Source organism: Balaenoptera musculus, chromosome 19, assembly GCF_009873245.2.
Source record: "Balaenoptera musculus isolate JJ_BM4_2016_0621 chromosome 19, mBalMus1.pri.v3, whole genome shotgun sequence".
In the NCBI taxonomy this organism is placed as follows: domain Eukaryota; kingdom Metazoa; phylum Chordata; class Mammalia; order Artiodactyla; family Balaenopteridae; genus Balaenoptera; species Balaenoptera musculus.
In genome coordinates, this window is record NC_045803.1 from 50,718,577 (window position 1) to 50,735,559 (window position 16,983).

Below are 16,983 nucleotides of genomic sequence, written 5' to 3' on the forward strand. Positions count from 1 at the left end.
CCCATGCTTCCTGGACTTTAAATTTAAAAAAAAAAAAAGAAAAGAAAAAAAGACAAAAACGAAACTCTTAGTCCCTTAATAAACTCTGATATGCTCTGAAAAGGCAAGTCAAGTAGGAAAAATTTTCCTAGCAGGAAAAATTTTTTTAAAGCCTAAACAAGACATGAGAACAGGGGCCACCTTATGCTGCAGCCAGCAGAGGCATTCAAACATTCCGTCAGCAGGATTCCAGCCGACCTGCACAGTGCGCTTTTATAAAGGTGGCCCCAGGCATTTCAGGGCAAGATGTGGCTGTGAAGTCTACCTGCCCCTTTGTACTTCAGAGGAGCCAGCACAGTGGCTGTCAGACTTGCCTGAGAGCCATGGCAAAGAATGGACTTGTAATTTACATCCTGGTTATCACCTTACTCCTGGACCAGACCACCAGCCACACGTCCAAGTTCAAAGCCAAGAAGCACAGCAAACGCCGAGTGAAAGGTAACGGGGTTTCTCCGTCCAGCAAAACCCTAGGCTTGCTCAGGGTGGGGAGGAGCTGGACAATATTCATTTCCAAACTCTTCCAGGAGACCAGCTCTGGTGACGGTATCGTGGCTTCATGTGGATATGGCATTTTCAGGGGACTGAGGGACCTCTTAATTTTCTGGGACAGCTTGATATTTAAAGGAATCAAATGGTAGGCTGTATTGTATATCTGTATTGTATTCTGTATTGTATATCCTTTGTCAGGTGAGCTTAGGCATGAGAATGTTCTTTGGAGGGTGATAACCTGGATACAACATCAGGTATTTGGAATGAGGGATCAAGTAGAAGAGACTGATTAACAGGGTATACCATTTCACTCGTAGATACTGTATGATGTTCACATATATCTGTAAGATAACTATAATCTTATTAAATGTGCAGCAGAGGATAGAGCTATTGGTAATGTGACTTCCGTTTCATCATTAGTTATCATGTAGGTATATTTTCATATCCCTGGCAATATAAGGACAGTCTATACTATAATATATATTTAAGATTTTAATGTCATAGAGAAGTTGAAACTCCTTCACTTAAAAATATTTCAACTAACAAAGTCATACAGCATTTGAAGACATTTTAATGCAAAACAATCTCCAAGCAAACCCAAATTTGGGGTGTCTTGAATTGGGTTAAGAGATTTAAAAAAAAAAAAAATCCTGCAAGGAACAATGATGATGGCAATGTATTTGCAATATGCTAAGACCAAATCAAAAGGAAAAGCATCAAGAAAAGTGTGGGGTGATGTTTTATCTCATCCTGAGTCATTTTCATATCACGATATTAAAAGGTAAATATTAGGACACTATTTCCTAATCAATTTCACTTCATTACTAACAAAACACACCAAAAATACAAACAACATTAAAGTCTTGATTTAACACAACACGAATGGCTGGTGGGTAAAAGGGAGCTTATCTTGTGCCGTGTTTTTAAGATTACACAGTGCCCTTTTCCAGGAATATTTATTTATACACTTTAGGTCTGATGCAAAGTTTCTTAAGTGGAATCTTTTTTCCTTATAAAATATTACACTTCTCTGTTACTTCTTTTAATGATAGATTAAAATATTTCTCATGAGTGATGAAGACAGGAAAAGGAGGGAGAGAAGACGTGGCATATCTTTGTTGCCAGCATTTCTTTACCATAAAGAAGGACTAGCAAAGTGGTGACCACCCAGTAAGGATGCAGGGAGGTGTTTGAATATGTGAGTGTGTGTGTTTGTGCGCTGTGTGGGTGTTTCTCAGTTGTAGTTCAGGTTATTATGCGCTACCCTCCAAGACACACACCCAAGCACACACACATATTTTTGTTTGTTTTTTAACAGACTGGGTCCACATTTTAAATATCATCCTCCCAAAGCGGTTTTGCTCATTTTTGCCATGAGATCCGAGAAAGTAGATTCTACAGAAAGTGAAACCATTAGCCTAAACTTGTTAAACATTTCTTTCCCCAACACATTTTAAAAATATTTTAAGTACCTGGAAAGAATACCAAAGTTTATGAAATCAAAAGCGAAAGCCATTTTTTCTTTCTTGATCCTTTCCACAGAATTACCCGCTATTAACTGTTAGGAGATAGTATCCCCAGAGTTTTCTTTAACGTCCGATTAAAAACTGATACTTTTTTTTTTTTTTTTTTTTTTTTAAAAACTGATACTTTTAACAAAATAAGAGTTGGCTATCCAAAGTACTTGGCAGACAAATTAATTGACTTTATCTATTAAATCTTGGATAACCTTAAATATAAGGCATACCTCAGCCCTTTTAACAGCTGCATAATATTCCCTTATGGACGGATCATGACTTATTTAATCTGTTCTCTCTTGGTGAACTGTTGTGTTCATCAAATCCATCCCTTTATGATCCAATGCCTCAGTGAACTGCTTTGTACACAGATATTGATCCCCATGCTAGAATACTGTGATGATACACTTCTAGAAGGAAAATTGTAGGTTAATTACACTGTCTCTCAAAATGGTAACATGAACCCATGCTCTCATCTTCAGCGTATGAGAGCACCCATTCACAGCTTGACAACCTGACATCCTATCATCAGGTTAAGCTGTGCCAGCCTAACAAAACCCAAAAACCTTCTTTTAATTTGCATCTCTTTGATGGTTAACAAAGTTGAGGTATTTTTCAAACGTTTACTGGTCATTTATTCCAGGAATTATTTTTGCATTCCTACTCCGTACCTACTTTTGGAGAACAACAATAATAAAATGAAAGGGAGCTTTTTTTAAAAACTCGAAATGGCAGTTGAGTGATTTAGCTCCAAAACCAAGTTTTCCCTGCTATTTACTTCATAGGTCTCAACAAGTTAGGTGGAGCAATGCAAATTATGTTGTAGTCATGAATCAAAAATAAATTTTTTTATTGTGAAATAGCTGTTCCCTGTATTCATTGTCGACAAAACACATCCACATTTCTCACCAAGGACGGAAGCAGAAGCCAAGCCACCTGGATAACGACTTCCATAGTGATCTCCCAAGAGCCTAATATTAATTCATGTGTCTTCATGTTAATTACAATGTTTACAGCTTCCTTATGGAGGCCCTTTATTTAAATAGCGTGGAGCAGGAAGCCACGAGGGACTGGGGGTGACATCTGTATGGTTTACAACTTGTAACTTGGGAGAAAACTTCATCAGTCTTTGCAAGTCTGGCCTCCGACAGGCGATGGCTGTGCATCCTGAATGTACCCTTACATTTATTCTGGATTCTACGGTCCCGTTGAGGAAACCCTTGCGTTATTGTCCTTCTCAGCTGAGCTACTGGACGCTTGGAGAATTGATGTCCATCCCTGGATACCCCAGAAGGCATTTCCTAACCCAAATGTGGAAACACCTGGCTTGCAAAGCATATGTTTAAGGGGAAAACGAGGGACTTCCCTGGCGGTCCAGTGGTTAAGACTCCCCACTTCCACTGCAGGGGGCACAGGTTCGATCCCTGGTCAGGGAACTAAGATCCTGCTTGCAGTGCGGTGTGGCCAAAAAAAGAAAAGGGGTGGGAGGGTAAAGTGAATCAGCATATTTGGATTTGGTACTGTCCTGAAAAACCCAGGATAGAACACAGACTCCCTGTGTGGTATCCCCACAAAAAGGCAGTTAGGAACAGCCATATCAAGCTTTAAGCATCTTAGCTATTCGAGGCCACGTACTAGGGACCAACCAGGTAAAGGTGATCACTGCGCAGAAGCAGATGGGAGGGGTGGGAAGAGAACAGACACGAAGTCAGCGAGATTCAAATCCCAACTCTGCCCCTTACTAGCTGGGTGACCTTTGACAGGTTAATTCAGATTTCTGTGCCTCTCTTTCTCCTTTTGTGAAATGATAGTGTCCATCTCATAGTAATACCGAAAGAATTAAGCTCCCAGTGCACAGTATATGGTGGCTTTTAATATTTATTAAGATTTATTATAATTCCTGCCTTTGAAGAGCTCACAAGCTGTCAATTTCCAAGTCCCCATTAGGTCTGGATTTTTTATTTAGTCAAGGTTGCTAATTTTCTACTACTTACTTATACCCAAGGTTGGTAGAGGACAGCCACGAAGATTAGCCTCATCCAGGGACATTCAAAACTAAGTAAATTGCTAATCCCTAATACAGAGCATTTTTAGAGGGCTTTTTATCACTGCCTTTCCCTGTTTCTCTATGAAAATCACTTAACCCTGCTAGGAGCCACTATACCTGGAACATCAGTTGAGTAGGGATATTGGGGACAGGGGACTTGGGGACCCAATTAAGTCTGAGTGTGAGTTCTACCACTTATCTGCCAATTTAGCTCATTGAGTTCATTCTCATTCTTCAATGGGAATCTCATTTTCCTCCATTCATAACTATTTTTGAAGAGTAAATGAAAATAACACAAAAGTATTTTGTATGCCATAAAGTGTTTGTTCACTCAGCAAACATTATGAGACTGATTATGTGCCAAGCATCATGTTAAACATCGGGAATACCATGGACAACCAGAGAGATGAAATTAAGTAAGTAAAGGAAGATGATTATAGATTGGAGAAAGTGTGCGGAAGAAAAATAAAGGTTCAAGGAAAGAGATCAGCCAGAGGGATGCTAACGTAGAGAGGATGAGCAGAGAGTCTTCTCAGAAGAGGAAGAGGCAGGACAGGAATAAAGACGCAGACGTAGAGAATGGACTTGAGGACACGGGGAGGGGAAGGGTAAGCTGGGACAAAGTGAGAGAGTGGCATGGACATATATACACTACCAAACGTAAAAGAGATAGCTAGTGGGAAGCAGCCGCATAGCACAGGGAGATCAGCTCGGTGCTTTGTGACCACCTAGAAGGGTGGGATAGGGAGGGTGGGAGTGAGACCCAAGAGTGAAGAGATATGGGAACATATGTATATGTATAGCTGGTTCACTTTGTTATAAAGCAGAAACTAACACACCACTGTAAAGCAATTATACTCCAATAAAGATGTTAAAAAAAAAAAAAAAAGGAGAGGAGAACTTTAAGCTTGATAAGGAGATGGACAAGACCTGGGCAACAGTGTTCCAGGCAGAAGGAACACAAAGGAAGCATCCTGAGATGAGACAGCTTGCTCTAGGATGCATCCGAAATCAACAAGTCTGAAGTCTGGTGATGGAGGGCGAGTCCCACAGGGTGGGGCTGGAGAGACAGACAGGAGCCCCATCCCCCAGAAGGACCTTCTAATATTATTACCCCCACCAAGCACTTATACATCTTCCTGGCTAACTTATTTTCATGCATTATTTTCCATGTACACTGGGCTCAGTTTCATCAAAATCACCCTCGCCCTAGATTCTAGATTCCAAAGCTTTATTTTATTTTGTTTTATTTTTATCTTATTTTAATCATATGCTTTTCATTCCTCCTACCCCGCCCTACCCTAAAATATTCTCAGAAAAGGATGGAGACCTGAAGATTCAAGTGGAAAAGCTCTGGAGAGAAGTCAATGCCCTGAAGGAAATGCAAGCCCTGCAGACAGGTGAGATCCCATCTCATCTCAAACGAGATAGGAAAAGAAATTGTGATTTGTCAGCAATTCAAACCATATAGAGAGTACATGTTGAGTTGTAAGCGACATTTTTTTTAAAGAGACATTGACAAGCCAGAGATGTGTCCAGGAGAAAGGATCTAAAAGCTGGGGAGATGATTGTTTGGGGAAATCAGCTTGATTTTCCACTCCCTACTCCTGTAAATGGGTGGTATAGAAGTAAAACCAGGCATTTCAATAATACATTTTAAAAGTCCGTCCATAATTCTTCTTTAATGGGCAATGAAAGAAAACTGAAGAAGTGTTAGCTAGCTAAAATAATCAGCATTATTTAGATGTTTACTAAGTGCCCATTGGGAGATCGCCGAGGTTGAACTAAACACGGGATCAGAGGACTCACGCCCAACAAGTAGGGCAACACGTGCAGAGAAGACCAGTGGTTAGAGCCACAGCTTGCCAGCAGGGGGCAGCATCCAGTGTTCCTTTTCACGGAGTAGCGCTCCTGGCAGCCTATGCAGCTGTACACACTGCTGTCCGGGAGCTACTCTGCTGGCTCCCAGGTCAAGGAAATGAGAGCCACACTAGGTAAGTTCAGGAACATCCCTGGCTTGTAAGGTTCACACCCTCAGGAATGAATACTCTCATAGCAACTCCAAAAGCAGAGCTTTGAGGGTCTCACAAGAGAACTGCCCAATTATAAGACTTACCACCTTCAAGGAAGACTGAAGTTACAGCTTTTCCATCAAATATTTATAACTCCCAGGCCAGCTGTATGTTACTGATCCTGAGTCATTTTTACCATAAGCAACGTTGCCTAGTAACACTGGTGACAGGGCCCTTTATCAGGTTCCCAGGGGAACAGAATTATAAAGTTAAAGGACGGCCAAATGCGTTTGCAGAAGGGGAAAAAGTTTTGTTAACCCTCCAACCACAGCTGGGGACTATAATAATACTTAACAAACATTAACACATTAATCCTCCAACAATTTATGAGATAGATGCTGCTATGATTATCTTCATTTTACAGATGAGGAAACTGAGGCACAGAGAAATTAAATAATTTTTCCAAAGCTTACACAGCTAGTAAATGTCAGAACTGACACCTAAGTCCAGGCACTACAGCCCTGCAGCCTGACTCTCCAATGCTATGCCTTGAAACTATCTTTCTATTTGTTTTATCCTGGGTAAGATAAACAATATTACCAGGGATCAGTTATCTGCATAAGAAAAGCCCTATCTCTCCACATGCAAACTCAGACTTTTGTTTTTGTTTGTTTTTTTAATAATTGTGGCACACCAACCAGTTCCAAAAGTCCCAAGGAAATTCAGCACATAATGGAGCTACACAAACTAGCGAACATGTGTATATCCAAGCAGCAGGAGGCTAAAGGCCAGGGTTTAAGGGTGGGGCAGACCTGGGTTTCCGTAGTTGTGATCTTATGTGACAGGTAAGTCACCTTTTTATAGGCTAAGTTGTTAATAAGTAACAACTTCAAGCTTCACTATCCTGATATGTAAAGATGGGCGTAATAAAATCCCACTTCATGGGATGGTTGTGATTATGACATGACATTATTGCTATTGGCCAGATCCAGTCCTGGATTATTATACTCCAAAAGCATCTTAATATGTCAAATTTCACATCTTTACAGTCTGTCTCCGAGGCACAAAATTTCACAAGAAGTGCTACCTTGCTTTGGAAGGCTTGAAGCACTTCCACGAAGCCAACGAAGACTGCATTTCCAAGGGAGGGACGCTGGTTGTCCCCAGAAGCTCCGATGAAATCAACGCCGTCCGAGACTATGGTAAAAGGAGCCTGCCGGGGGTCAATGACTTTTGGCTGGGCATCAACGACATGGTCACAGAAGGCAAGTTTGTCGATATCAATGGAGTCGCCATCTCCTTCCTCAACTGGGACCATGCACAGCCTAATGGTGGCAAGCGGGAAAACTGTGTCCTCTTCTCACAGTCAACTCAGGGCAAATGGAGTGACGAGGTCTGTCGCAGCAGCAAGAGGTACATATGTGAGTTCACCATCCCCTAATAGACCCTTCTTGAAAGTGTCTTCCAAGCAAGATCGGTCATGATTTATAGGCTGATGGATCCCAAGAATAAGTCAAAAGTGTCCTCCCTCATGGGACTCTGTGCCCATAGGAATACAAGAGTCAGCCAATTTTGCTACCACATTGTATTGTGATTTTGCCCTCCCTGGGGTATGGGGGAGCAGAAAATAATGATCTAACCATGTACACACTGTTAAAGTGGCTTCTGCAAAATGGGCTATCAGACCTTTCTCACTCCTGGTCCCTCTTACTTATATAGACCAGGTTAGTGTTAAAACTACAATAGCCAGAAAAGCAAGCTTAGACTACCTGGAAGATTTTCTCTTAAAAGTTAAGTATATATTTGATTGATGAGGTGCTACATAATCCAAAAACTTTTCAGTCTGATGTTCAATCTGTTCCATCCTAATGATAGTATCTTATTAGTCCATCACCCTTTCTTTGAGTTGCAGCATCCCCTGGTGGGACTAGTATCTTCTCTGTCACATCAAAACATGAACGTCTCAGACAGGTTCTGATTTAATTCCGTTTTCTTCAAAACCATCCTACTCCCCCCAGCCCTCCAGCCATATACACATCTTTTTTTTTTTTTGGAAGTTCCAAGTAAAGATCTGGAAGGAAATATTAAGGCAGTATCAGTAACTGTAAGACAGAACAGAGTAGCAGATTGTATAGAAAAAGAAAGTTTTAAAAAGTCTACTTTTTCCCTTCATTAACATCTTTACCTGCCTTTATGAAATCAAGGGTGGATATTACATGTTAGTTTCCTTTTTTTTAACATATTTTACATACTTATATATATTTAACAATCATATATTTAAGTCTATTATGAGCAATCTCTATTTGGAGGTTGAAAGCTGGATTTAAATAATATTATTTTGGAGTCACATGTCTATGTTATTTTTTATTATTCTGCTACTCCCACTAAATTGTTTCACTAGATTGTGTAAAGTAACGTCATTGCTTAATATGAAATTACAAAGTTAAGACTTGGGGGAAATGGGCTTCTTACAAGCAAACAATTCTAAGTATATTCTGTTTTTCAAATAAATGTCTTTTTTTTTTTCCTTTAAATGCTGATTGTGTTTTGGGAACAAAATCCTTCTCTACAAACTTTAATTATGTATGCTTGGAATTAAGTTTTAGTTCTTTACATTGCACAATAATAAAGCCTGAATTCTGATCAATGTGGACGTATGTGGGTATTGATTACAGTTATTTAAACTATGTTGGTTTATATCAGACTTGGCGAAATTCAGGGGGAAATAGCCTGGATTTAATCAAACCGGTGATTTAGCTGTACTACAAGGATAGTTTTACTTGACAATAAAGAAATAAAGTCCATGAAATTCCCTGGTGGTCCAGTGGTTAGGATTCAGCACTTTCACTGCCGGGGCCTGGGTTCCATCCCTGGTCAGGGAACTAAGATCCCACAAACGGCACAGCACGGTCAAAAAAAAGAAGTCCAGGGGGAGGAGGAGACTTAAAAAAAAAATCTGTATCTGCAATTGTTTTTGGTGGACGCTGGCCAACTTCCTAAGCCAACACAACCACTATCTCCTTAAAGATAATGACAATAATGAGATTCATAGATAGTAATGAGTAGCATATTCCAGACACTGTGCTCAATTTTACATAATTCTCATTTATCTTTGGAACAATCTAGGGATTTAGGCTCTAGAATTATTTCATTTCACAGAAGAATAAACTGAAGAAGAGAGGTGTGGTAATTTGCCCTAAATCACCCCCAGGATTAGTGAAGTTGTGACCAGAAGCCAACAAGTTGACTCAGATTCTACATCCTTAGCAACTCAGAAGGAGCTGTGACAAGGTCAAGCCTGTTCAAACAGGCAATGGAAGTGGACTCTAATCCATCTCCCTGTTCCCTCATCTGGGGTAACAGTTTGGGCCAACACCTGACCTTGATGAGGCATTCAGTCTGAATCTGCTTCGAAAGGGTTAAATAAAGACAACTCCGGTTCACACAAGTCAGTGTCAGAGTTTGGGTACCTAGGAGATGGTGATAGATAGGGTCATCTTCCCCCAAATGCCCCAACCAGAAAGCTCAAGAGAAGAAGCTTAATTCAAAGGAACAGAGGAAGGTTAGTTAGTGAGGGCAAATCAAGATGAGTCAGCAAGACACGGGGCAGATGGATGGGAGACAGAGCAAGATTGGAAGGAGTAGATTAAGAGATTATCTGGTTTGCCCAGGGTCAGACTCATGACCTTGACTTTACTACTTAGCCAACATATCAACCAGAAGCCACAGCCACTCCTTGGAAGCTGCCTGGACTATAGCATAGAGAATTCTGAAACTTGGTAGAAAGAGTGCCATGAGCAATTAGCAATGTCTCACAAGTTCATGGTAGGAGGACACCAACATTTATACTACATAATTGTCATCCCTAGTATAAACCCCTGGCTTCCTGCAGTTATATTTAAAGTAGTCAAGTCCCTACAAGATTTACCAAAAAGCTGATTCTAATCTCTAAAGAAGTGTTTCTCAAGCATTCCTGTGCTTAAAAATCTCATGGGAACCTTATCAACTTGCAGACCCCATAGATCTGGACTGAGGCCCCAGATTCTTCATTTCCTTTTTTTTGTTTGTTTATATGTTTATATATATATATATATATATATATAATTTATTTATTTATTTATGGCTGCGTTGGGTCTTCGTTGCTGTGCGTGGGCTTTCTCTAGTTGCTGCGAGCAGGGGCTACTCTTTGTTGCAGTGTCTGGGCTTCAGTAGTTGTGGTTCGCCACCAGGGAAGCCCCCCAGATTCTTCATTTCTAAAAGCATCTAGTGCAAGCCAACAGGGCTGGACCACACACCACAGTCTGAGAGCAAGTGTCTAAAGCTGTAGCTACTTGCCCAGAGACAGTCTCTGCTGATTCCAGCAGTTTTGTTTCCCTTTAACTCAAGTCAAGGGTAGGATCTACAATTCATCTGTGTGAAGAACAATACTAAGAGCAATTTCTCTACCCATCACAGATGCTTCCATCCATATCATTAAATGAGGTACAAAGTAAAAATCAATTAGTTAAAGGAAACAATAGTTGAGATTCAAATTAGGGATTTGAAGGAGAACATATCTCAAGGTTCAATGTGTCCTTTCTCTTCTCTAACAATGCTGAATAACATTTCTGAAATTAAAATTAAGATAGAAACTCTTTCCTGTTCTCACATTAGTGAGAACTTCCATAATCATCACCAAATAAACACATCTAATGAATGAAGAAGCCAACCAATTTTAGCTACTTAAGTAACTCATTTAATCTGTTGTAAGAGATTCAAAGGGCACCTACTAACTATAAAGCATTGTGCTAGGTAATATGGAAGGACAGAAAGGAAGTAAGTTATGGTATCTGCACTCAAGGATATTAAAACCTAGCTCACAGGAGGAGAGCAAGACTCTCCACTGGAATCTGAGAAGAAAATACTAGCAGCTCTAATTACATATGAAAGTTGTGAATTTACAGATTATTACTATCTAGTTTAACCTAAACTGAAACCCACAAAATGGGCACGGATTTAAATAAATTCCTGGAAATAAACACCAAATTGAATATACACTAATAAAAAAAAAAATTGTGCACACACAATTTGTGTGTGTTTGTTTGTGCTCAAACAAGCATAGCTGACTTCTACTGGTTCAGGGAGACATACAGAGCCCAGGCAAACCCAATCAGAATCTTTCCCAGTGGTTGCCAATGGACACTGGGAGTAATGAAACTTTTTTTTTTTGCCGGAGACACTAAATTGGGACAAAGTGAATTTAGGGCTCTGATAGAATACTTCCCTTCCAGTTGGATGCAATGTGCAGAATGAATTATAACAAATATAAGCAGTGATGAGCAATGATAGGGCAGGAAGGGAAAAGGGAGAGGGGGAGAGAGAGAAAGAGAGAGAGAAAGGGAGGAAATGTGTGTGTGTGTGTGTGTGTGTGTGTCTGTGTGTGTTTTCACATAATGCTGAGTTTATCATAATGCTGGTTTTTATTTCTGTAAATTCTATGAGCATTTGAGCTAGTTGGAGTTTGTGTATCAGCCAGGATAGCCTAGGTTACGACCTCACAGAGCTTATATCTAGATAGGCAAACATACAATAAACAAAGAAAAAACAAGATCATTTCAGGAAATATGACAAAATGGCATAACAAATGACACAATTAAAATGACAAAAGAAGAAAATAAAACAAGGAGATGAAAGATGGAGTGACTAGAGAAAGTGATGCCAGACAGGGTGAACAACTCTTTTAATACACCCCTCTCTCCAGTGAAAGAGAGAATGGAAAAGAAAGTGACCTAGGAATCATCAGGGCAAAAGTCCAAGAGAGACCGTGAGAGAAGTGACTTACCCCAAATCTCCCAGAAATCTGGGGACAGGGCAGGGACTGGAATTCAATTTCCTGTCTCCCAATGCAGAGGCTGTATCTTGCCAGCCCAGTTCAAGGTCATTTAAGGTCAAGGGACTTGGAGTCAGAAGACCTAGACTCCACACTTACTACATGTGTGATTTTAGGCAAGAATAAATTTTGGGCCCCCACTTCCTCATCTATCAGTAGAAATGACAATCATACACAGAACTGTGAGTTGAAATTTGAAAATACAATTTCTGAGCAAGCAAACACTCTGGATACGACAACTTTTAAAAAGAACAGTTTTGTTCCGTAAAATAACCAAAACATCTCATGATAGAAAAATTTGCAGAGTAAGAAAAAACATTTAGAAGTTATCCTGTATCTTGGTCTTTTTTCACTCATTTATCCAGTTAATATTTATTAAGCACATGTATCCAGCAGCGTCTAATTTTACCACCACCCATGCAAAGTTGAAGAGGTTACATCATTAGGCAATGTTATATCCTGCTTTATTTTACTTAACCATTTTCGTAACTTTTCCATAATGTACTTTCTATGGTTCTATAATATGCCAATGTGTTATTAATTGAGCACATATATGACTGCAATTTTTAATACATTTACAAATGGAATTTTACTTAAACATCTAAATATAAATATATAGTCTTTATATAAATAAATGGAAATTTTGCTTTTCATTTTTCTCCTGTAAATAATGCTGTAATGAACATTTTGTGGCAATTTTCTTTCTTTTTGACCGTAGATTTTTCTCCCCTATTAAGATAGAGTTCCAGGGAATTCCCTGGTGGTCCAGTGTTTAAGACTCCATGCTTCCACTGCAGAGAACTCGGATTGGATCCCTGGTTGGGGAACTAAGATCCCCCTGCATACCACACGGAGTGGCAAAAAGAAGAAAAAAAAAATTTCCAGAAGTGGAATTATTAAATCAAAGGGTAGGAATAACTTTAGCCGCTTTGCATCATGGTGCGAAATTGCTTTCCAAATAGATCGTGTAAACTGAAGAGGCAGCATGCCCTGTGATGCCACTAACTTTGGAGTCAGTTGGTCCTGCGTTTGAATACCAGCATCCATGCTCTATGACCTGGAAGAAGTCATTTTACCTCGCTGAATACCTTCCCAATTTGTAAATACACAATAAAAGTAAAACAATAATGTGAAGGGGTTCATCTATTTACCTTAGAAAATTGTTAGGATTAAAAATAAACAGAATTAGGGGACTTCCCTGGCAGGCCAGTGGTTAAGAATCCGCCTTCCAGTGCAGGGGATGCGGGTTCGATCCCTGGTTGGGGAACTAGGATGCCACGTGCCACGGGGCAACTCAGCCCCACGCGCCTCAACTAGAGAGCCTGCGTGCCCAAACTACAGAGCCCAAGCGCTCTGGAGCCCGCAACTGAGACCCTGATACAGCCAAAATAAATAAATAAATAAAAATTAATTAATTAATTAAAAAATAAACAGTTAATTTTTCTTTTTTGGTAATAGTTGATTTCAGAAACATTAATTGTTCAATTAAGCTAAGAAAAAGAATGGGACTGTGGGGGTAAGAGAGGTGCTTGGAAGAAGCCTCACAAGTAGCAGGTAATGCTATTATGACATTTGGTACATGCATTTGGGTTACACAAATTCAAGCTGCGCTAAGAACTGGCAATAGAGACCAGCATTAAATAAAAAGTTACCCAAAATACATATAATTAAAAAACCAGGATGAACATATTTTAAAATAAAGTAGGTGAAAGCTTCCTTGGTGGCGCAGTGGTTAAGAATCCGCCTGCCAATTCAGGGGACACAGGTTCGATCCCCGGTGGGGGAAGATCCCACATGCCGCGGAGCAACTAAGCCTGTACGCCACAGCTACTGAGCCCGCGTGCTGCAACTACTGAAGCCCGCGCGCCTGGAGCCCGTGCTCCGCAACAAGAGAAGCCACCGCAATGAGAAGCCCGCCCACCGCAACGAAGAGTAGCCCCCGCTCGCCACAACTAGAGAAAGCCCAGGCGCAGGAATGAAGACCCAATGCAGCCAAAAAAATAAAAATAAAAATAAATAAAATAAAGTAGGTGTTACAACAAAGGAGTTTTAGCAAGTCTCAAGAAGTGACATCAAAAGGACAGACTCCAAGGTTGACTAGAGCCCTTAGCCTGATGAAGGGGTATACTTATCAGCACCCTCTTCTGGAACTTTTTCTGTGTTTGGGTTGCCTCCCCGCTGACATCCCTAAGAGCCTCGAGAGAGGCAACAAGAGCCTTGAGAGAGAGCCTTGAGAGAGGCGCGTAGAGGACGGAGGGATGGGGCCCTGCGCTGGGGAGTGGCTGCAGCTAAGGATACGCGGAGACAGCCCGGGGAAGTCCTGGGGAAGAAGGTGCAGGGCGCCTGGGCACGCTGCTAGCCGTGCTGCTTCAGGTGGCGGTCAAGGTGGCCGTGTACGGGCTGCGGCAAAGCACCCACCGGCAGTACCCGGTACCGGAGGCGGGGGAGGGGGGGGGCGCCGGGAGGGCAGGACTGGCTGCAGCGCACGTCGCTGTCCACTCGGGCCGGGTGCTGAAGCTGACCAGGCAGGACGCACGCGCACCCGCAGCAGATTGCTCTGGACTTCCGAAGGGTCCGCTTCCTCCGGCCACTGCGAGTGGGCTTCGATAACAGGGAGGGCTGCTGGCCCAACCGCCAGGCCACTTTTTCATCTGGCTCGGCGTCTTCCAGGAGCACCTGCTCAGCTTCCTGGAGAGAAAGGGGCAGCGGTCTGGCTTCCGCCTTCTCTGGGCACCAAGCTGAGGAAGGGTCTGGGAAAATCGACTGCTCCCTGCCTTAGCCTCTCGACCCCCAACACCAACTGACCACAGGGATCTAGTGACAACTGATGGACAAGACCGCCTTCTCTCCTTGCCTTGTAATGGCAAAGCTAATTATCAAACCAGGTTTATGACAGGGAGCAAGCAACCCACAAGCTGACTCAGTTTCCTCATCTGTAAAATGCAGATAATATTTCATAACATCTAGAAAATGGAATAATATTCCCACTTAATTAAAGTTCTTGTGATCATTTCATGAGACAGTGCAGGCAGAAAGGCATTGCACAGTCTGTTGCTCATAGGAGATGCTTAGAAAATGAAAATTACCATCAGCTGCAAACTGAGTTTCAAGAACTAGGGAGAGAAGGGCTCTCATCTTTTTAGAAGCAAGTGCTCAAAACTCAAATATCAGGTGGTTCTGAGAAAAGAAATTTCCTGAGTATTCAGAGAACAATGAGATGAAGATTAAAATGACAGAAGTTTTTTCCAAGGTGTAGATTTAGCCAGAATAAGCAACCAAAATCAGCCCTAGGGTTCCCCTTTGAAGAGTGAACACTCAGTTTTAATATTTGTTGTCTTTTAGCATGATATCATTTGGGGGAAAAATGCCAGGGTACTATTTAACCTTATAACAGTATGGCTTTTTCACTAATACAAACTTATATGGCAGGGACTTCCCTGGTGGTCCAGTGGTTAAGAATCCACCTTCCAGTGCAGGGGACGCAGGTTCGATCCCTGGTCTGGGAACTAAGATCCCACATGCCACCAGGCAACTAAGCCTGCACACAGCAACTACTGAGCCCGTGTCCCCTAGAGCCGGTGCGTCACAACCAGAGAGAAGCCCGAGCACCGCAACAAAGATCCCGAATGTCGCAACTAAGACCTGAGGCAGCCAAATAAATAACAAATAAATAACAAATAAATAAATAAATAAATAGTTTTTAAAAACTTATATGGCATGACAAGCCATGATTTTTTAAAAAAAATTCTTTGAGTCCCACTGTGTGATAACTCAAATATTTTATTTTGTTTTATTTTATTTCATTTCATTTTTTGGCTGCGCCGAGCAGCTTGCAGGATCTTAATTCCCTGACCAGGGACTGAACCCAGGGCCAATGTCAGTGAAAGCACCGAGTCCTAACCACTGGACTGCTAGGGAATTTCCCACTATGTCATTTTAGCCATGAGGAAATTAACGCTCAAAGAGATGAAGTAATTTGTTAAGGCTACAAAGGTTGGAAGTTGCAGAGCCAGAATTAAAATCCATATCTGGGTGACACCGGGGCCAGTCTCTTCCTAACACTGCATGCTGCCACTCCCTTCCGGTGGCATGCCACAGATTAAAATTAATATTAACATGTGGCTATATTATCTAACTAATCTATTAGTACTATTAACATGCACTCTCAGATTTATGTAGATAAGTCCAGAGAGCAGGCTTTCAAGGTCAAACACACAAGGAAATCAAGCAGGAGTAACTTACAACAGATTAATGTTGTTTATAGCTGTAACTGACTGAACTTTCACAGAAATCAAAAACACAACAGACTCTGGTCACATGAAATGCACAAATCATTTTGTCCACATAACACAAATATTTATTAAATTTACAACAGATCAGGCCCTGGTCTAGATTTTTAGATATGCAGCCATTACCAAAAACACATGATTGGAAGGGAATACATTAAACTGCTAATAGCTGTTACCGCTGGGTGACAGGATTTTATGTGTGAATTTTACTTTCTTCTTTGTTTTAGTTATTTTGCATGCTTTCTAAAATGAGCATCTATTAATAGACCCACAGACATACAAAACAAACTTATGGTTACCAAAGGGAAAAGGAGGGGAGGGATAAATTAGGAGTTTGGGATTAATATACACACACTACTATATATAAGATAAATAACCAACAAGGACCTACTATATAGCACAGGGAGCTATACTCAATATTTTGTAATAACCTATAAGGGAAAAGAATCTGAAAAAGAATATATATAAAGCTGAATCACTGTGCTGTACACCTGAAACTAACAAAATGTTGTAAATCAACTATACTTCAATAAAACACTTTTTAATTAAAAATTAAAAAATAAAATGAGCATCTATTACTTTTTTTTTTTGGCTGCTTTGGGTCTTCGTTGCTGCACGTGGGCTTCCTCTAGTTGCGGTGAGCGGGGGCTACTCTTTGTTGCAGTGCATGGGCTTCTCATTGCGGTGGCTTGCTTCTCTTGGTGCAGAGCATGGGCTCTAG

General features: G+C 41.0%; 1 protein-coding gene across 1 annotated transcript; it reads left to right on the plus strand.

Annotated features, from left to right (window-relative positions):
- Positions 1-361: 361 nt before the first annotated feature.
- Positions 362-7,727, plus strand: CLEC3A (C-type lectin domain family 3 member A). The gene is made up of 3 exons (XM_036834809.1): positions 362-477; positions 5,409-5,492; positions 7,154-7,727. Exons 1-3 carry the CDS (start codon positions 363-365, stop codon positions 7,543-7,545), a joined length of 591 nt encoding a protein of 196 aa, XP_036690704.1. The 5' UTR covers position 362; the 3' UTR covers positions 7,546-7,727.
- The last annotated feature ends 9,256 nt before the right edge of the window (positions 7,728-16,983 follow it).

Coding starts and splice junctions, on each gene's coding strand:
- CLEC3A (XM_036834809.1), top strand. CDS start 363: ATGGCAAAGAATGGACTTGTAATTTACATCCTGGTTATCACCTTACTC. Junction 478..5,408: donor CAGCAAACGCCGAGTGAAAG/GTAACGGGGTTT, acceptor AAATATTCTCAG/AAAAGGATGGAGACCTGAAG. Junction 5,493..7,153: donor AATGCAAGCCCTGCAGACAG/GTGAGATCCCAT, acceptor ACATCTTTACAG/TCTGTCTCCGAGGCACAAAA.